This window comes from Octodon degus, unplaced genomic scaffold (genome assembly GCF_000260255.1).
Source record: "Octodon degus isolate 3935 unplaced genomic scaffold, OctDeg1.0 scaffold00185, whole genome shotgun sequence".
Taxonomy (NCBI): Eukaryota; Metazoa; Chordata; class Mammalia; order Rodentia; family Octodontidae; genus Octodon; species Octodon degus.
Genome location: NW_004524761.1, coordinates 5,038,213 through 5,043,184, shown reverse-complemented (window position 1 = coordinate 5,043,184; position 4,972 = coordinate 5,038,213). Strand labels below are relative to the sequence as shown.

Below are 4,972 nucleotides of genomic sequence, written 5' to 3'. Positions count from 1 at the left end.
GTATTTTTTTTTAGGGAAGGCTCTACAGGGTGTTCAGGGTCTCACTGGTAGATTGGACTCATAGTGATCCACCTGTTTATACCCTCCCAAGAGCTGGGATTACAGTCTTCTAAATATAGATGATACAATATGAGTAAATCATAATTCTGTCTTTCATTTACTGAAACACAGGAAAAAAACCTTTTATAAAGCCCTTTCTCTAATTACTTAAGTGGTGCATTGGATTAAAATGATCTGGGGCTGGGAATTTATCTCACATGCATGAGTTCTTGGATTTGATCCTCAGTACTGCTAAAAATGTGATTATAAAGCAAAAAATTATATAATCTCTTATTCTTCCTAATTCTACACATTTGACCTGTCTCCATAAGTTGTCTTGCTTAGCTGACAAATTTTCAAAGATATGCTTCTGACTGAATTTGCAGAGATTATTAAAATATTTTTTAAAAGATGTATTTGGTACAGGGTCTCACTACGTAGCTCGGACTCATATTGATCCTCCTGCTTTCAGCCTCCTCAGCACTGATCCCTGGTTGGGGATTGAACCCTGGCCCCTGAGATTGCCTAAGTAGGCGCTAAATTCCCTGAGCTATTCCGCCGGCACTAGAATATTTTATTACTTAGTTTTATCTATGTGACCTAGCACGTCATGTTTCATGGCCACTTTATTTCTTCCCTCATTGGTTAAATCATCAATTCTTTCAAGTAGTAACTTTTAAGGCAACCACTCATCCATAGTGGAGATCATTCAAAACACATTCATTTTTGTACATTTTAACATATATGAGTAAGTTGAAATGCATAAATAGTTTGGAAAATTTAAGGTGCAAATTTATTCTTACTTTGAACAAGGTGACTGCAATGCAAAAAAATATCCAAATGGCACACTGTCATCTTGCAATTTGAAAACAAACTGACAAAAGAAATTCACTGTGTAATGCTGATTTCTGACATATGAGCAAAAGACAGTTAGCAAGGATATAAATAAAGGACACAAGAGTAATTATTATAGATTTCTACAAATCAATCATAAATGAATCTGCCTTAAGTTGACAATTGCCATAACATTAAAAATATATATTTGTATATATATGTACATACTTGACAAATATTTCAATTTCTCAGTTTTGTTATGGTCATAATTTCAAAGACTGACTTTTTCATAATGTATGCTGGGAGGCCATGTTATTAAAAGTTTAACGTCTTAAAAAAATAAAAAGTAAAAGTTTAACGTCTTAATCAAATTGCTAACCCATGAAGACACTTCAAGTTAATGTCATTTTAAAGTTATTTAGCTTCTGTGCTTATAAAATGAGCTATATTAATGTGTATATAACATAACAGTGAAAATTAAGTCAAATAGAACGATGCCTATCACATAGGAAATATTTGCAGTAGATATCTATTGTTAAAACAGTAACTGCAATACTTTCACTCTATATTTTGAGTTGGAACAATTAAGAGTTATAAGCTGCTATAAAAGTTATAGGGACATAATGTGAGGAATAAGGATACAGTTTTATGAGATCTCGACAGAAATTATAAATGAAAATAAAAATTTTGGTAAAGTTAGAAGTACTCTGAGAAAAGATTAACACATTTGATTAACACTTACACGTTTAGCCACATGGTGTCGCTGTCCACCACAAGGTTTCGCTCCGCAAGACAACTGCTGCGTATATTACGTATTCACATAGTGCCTTTCTTCATCATCTGAAATACGGTAACGGTGAGGGATTTAAGGGATGAAGAATAAGGAAATCAAACTATTTTCTAATTTTGGGTTGATGTAAGAGCCACTAAATATTTGGAAAAGACTTGCAATGGTGTTCTCCTGGAGAGAAGATCCTGGAGTTGAGCGCTTGCTGTTCTTGCTTCTGCTCCTCGCAGCCTGGGAGGCAGGGAGCGGCCAGCTGCACTACTCGGTCCCCGAGGAGGCCAAACACGGCACCTTCGTGGGCCGCATCGCGCAGGACCTGGGGCTAGAGCTGGCGGAGCTGGTGCCGCGCCTGTTCCGGGTGGCGTCCAAGGAGCGCGGGGACCTTCTGGAGGTAAATCTGCAGAATGGCATTTTGTTTGTGAATTCTCGGATCGACCGGGAGGAGCTGTGTGGGCGGAGCGCGGAGTGCAGTATCCACCTGGAGGTGATAGTGGACAGACCGCTGCGGGTTTTCCACGTGGAGGTGGAGGTGAAGGACATTAACGACAACCCGCCTGTGTTCCCAGTGACACAAAAGAATTTGTTTATTCCTGAAACCAGAGCTCTTGACTCTCGTTTTGCACTAGAGGGCGCATCGGATGCAGATATAGGAACAAATTCTTTGTTGACTTACAGTCTTGACTCTAGTGAATATTTTACTTTGGAGGTTAAAAGAAACGATGAGGATGTTAAATCCCTAGGACTTGTGTTGAAAAAACTCCTAAACCGAGAGGACAGTTCTGAACATCATTTACTAATTACAGCAGTTGATGGTGGGAAACCAGAGCTCACCGGTACTATGCAAGTGAAGATCACTGTCCTAGATGTAAATGACAACGCGCCAACGTTTGAAAGGACGCTGTACAAAGTTAAGTTATTTGAAAATGTACCCAATGGTACCTTAGTCGTGGTAGTTAACGCCTCTGATCCGGATGAAGGAGTAAATAAGGACATTATATATTCTTTCAATACAGACACGTCAGCAGAGATTATGTCAAAATTCCACTTAGATGCGGTCAATGGATACATCACTGTAAATGACAATATAGATTTTGAGAAAACTAAGTCATATGAAATTCAGGTAGAAGCAACGGATAAAGGAATTCCACCAATGACAGATCACTGCACTGTTCTAGTGGAAATTCTGGACATCAATGATAATGTACCGGAGCTGGTTATCAAATCACTATCATTACCTGTATTAGAAAACTCTGCACTTGGCACCGTCATTGCCCTGATCAGCGTGTCTGATCGTGACTCTAGTGTTAACGGACAGGTGACCTGCTCAGTGACACCGCATGCCCCATTCAAGCTGATTTCCACCTTTAAGAATTACTACTCGCTGGTGCTGGACAGCGCTCTCGATCGTGAGAGAACTTCAGAATATGAGTTGGTAGTAACTGCGCGGGATGGAGGCTCACCTTCCTTGTGGGCCACCGCCACTGTGTCCGTGGAGGTGGCTGACGTGAATGACAACGCGCCTGTGTTCGCGCAACCCGAGTACACGGTGTTCGTGAAGGAGAACAACCCGCCGGGCTCCCACATCTTCACGGTGTGCGCGCGCGACGCGGACGCGCAGGAGAACGCGCTGGTGTCCTACTCGCTGGTGGAGCGGCGCGTGGGCGAGCGCGCGCTGTCGAGCTACGTGTCTGTGCACGCGGAGAGCGGCAAGGTGTTCGCGCTGCAGCCGCTGGACCACGAGGAGCTGGAGCTGCTGCAGTTCCAGGTGAGTGCGCGGGATTCTGGAGTGCCTGCCCTGGGGAGCAACGTGACTCTGCAGGTGTTTGTGCTGGATGAAAATGACAATGCGCCCGCGCTGCTGGGCTTTGGGGCAGGTGGTGCAAGCAACACGGTGAGCGAGCTGGTGTCGCGGTCAGTGGGCACTGGCCACGTGGTGACGAAGGTGCGCGCAGTGGATGCTGACTCTGGATACAATGCGTGGCTGTCGTATGAGCTGCTCCCTGGATCCAGCAGTGGGCGCAGCCTGTTTCGTGTGGGACTGTACACTGGCGAAATCAGCACGACGCGCACCCTCAATGAGGAAGATGCACCTCGCCAGCGCCTGTTGGTGCTGGTGAAGGACCACGGTGAGCCCCCGCTAACAGCCACAGCCACTGTCCTCCTGTCTCTGGTGGAGAGCGGCCAGCCTCCAAAAATCTCTTCGCGAGCGCTAGTGGGCGCAGTGAGCCCAGAGGAGACTCTGGTAAATGTAAACGTGTACTTGATCATCGCTATCTGCGCGGTATCCAGCCTGTTGGTGCTCACGCTGTTGCTGTACACTGCGTTGCGCTGCTCGGTGGTGCCCAGTAAAGGCGCCTGCGGGCCTGGGAAGCCCACGCTGGTATGCTCGAGCGCTGTAGGGAGCTGGTCGTACTCGCAGCAGCAACAGCAGAGGATTTCCTCGGGAGAGGGATTGCCCAAGACAGACCTGATGGCTTTTAGCCCCAGCCTTCCACCCTGTCCATCACTTAACCAGGACAGAGAGGACCAACAGGGAGTGGATCTTTCCACCACAGTGAGTAATATTTCTTTGTTCCCCAGTAGTAGTTTTTTGCATTTTGTTCTTCAATATTTCTGGTGCTTTAGATATTTGTAAAAAGTTTTGTTACACATACTCTCCATGATTCATGTTTTCCATTTTCAGAGCTTGTGATAAAAGTGATGAGAACTTGTTACTCAATTTTGAACAGAATCAATTTTGAACATTTGAGCATCATCAGGTGCGATACTCACTTGTAATTTTTTTGATAACTGCAGTAATATTATTTTATTGCTGTATGTATAGACACAAATAGAAATATTTTTTTCCTTGAGTGAACTGCCCCAGAGAATTTGACTCCACTTGTGGTCAAATAATCTATTGGTAAAGCTTCAGTATGTTTTGCCTCTTTTGATTGGAAATTCCTGCAGATGTTGGGAGAAGTTTTACTACTATAAGCCAAATTAAATGCTAACAATTTACTTTAATTTTACAGTTTCCATTTCAATATTAGTTTACCATCCCTGTTGTATTTTATAGAGCCTCTTTTAGTCTCCTACTTATTTTTTGAGTTTCAGTTCTTCTTTGCCTCTCATATGATTTTCTTTTGTCATTATGCTTTTTTTGGGAAGACTGTTAGTGTTGCTAGATTCCTCCAATGAACAAAAAACTAAAATGGTAATTTTGTTTTCAAAGTTGCATCTTTATTTACATTTTCTCATTAAATTCTTAGCAATAGCTAAAATATCAATATGAAGTGAAAACTAAGTACTTCTGTAGTTAATTTATTTTTT

At 42.8% G+C, this 4,972-nt stretch overlaps 1 protein-coding gene across 1 annotated transcript; it reads left to right on the top strand.

Annotated features, from left to right (window-relative positions):
* Nucleotides 1-1,823: 1,823 nt before the first annotated feature.
* LOC101577935 (protocadherin alpha-3) lies at nucleotides 1,824-4,295 on the top strand. The gene has a single exon (XM_004643908.1). It carries the CDS (start codon nucleotides 1,824-1,826, stop codon nucleotides 4,293-4,295), a length of 2,472 nt encoding a protein of 823 aa, XP_004643965.1.
* The last annotated feature ends 677 nt before the right edge of the window (nucleotides 4,296-4,972 follow it).

Coding starts and splice junctions, on each gene's coding strand:
- LOC101577935 (XM_004643908.1), top strand. CDS start 1,824: ATGGTGTTCTCCTGGAGAGAAGATCCTGGAGTTGAGCGCTTGCTGTTC.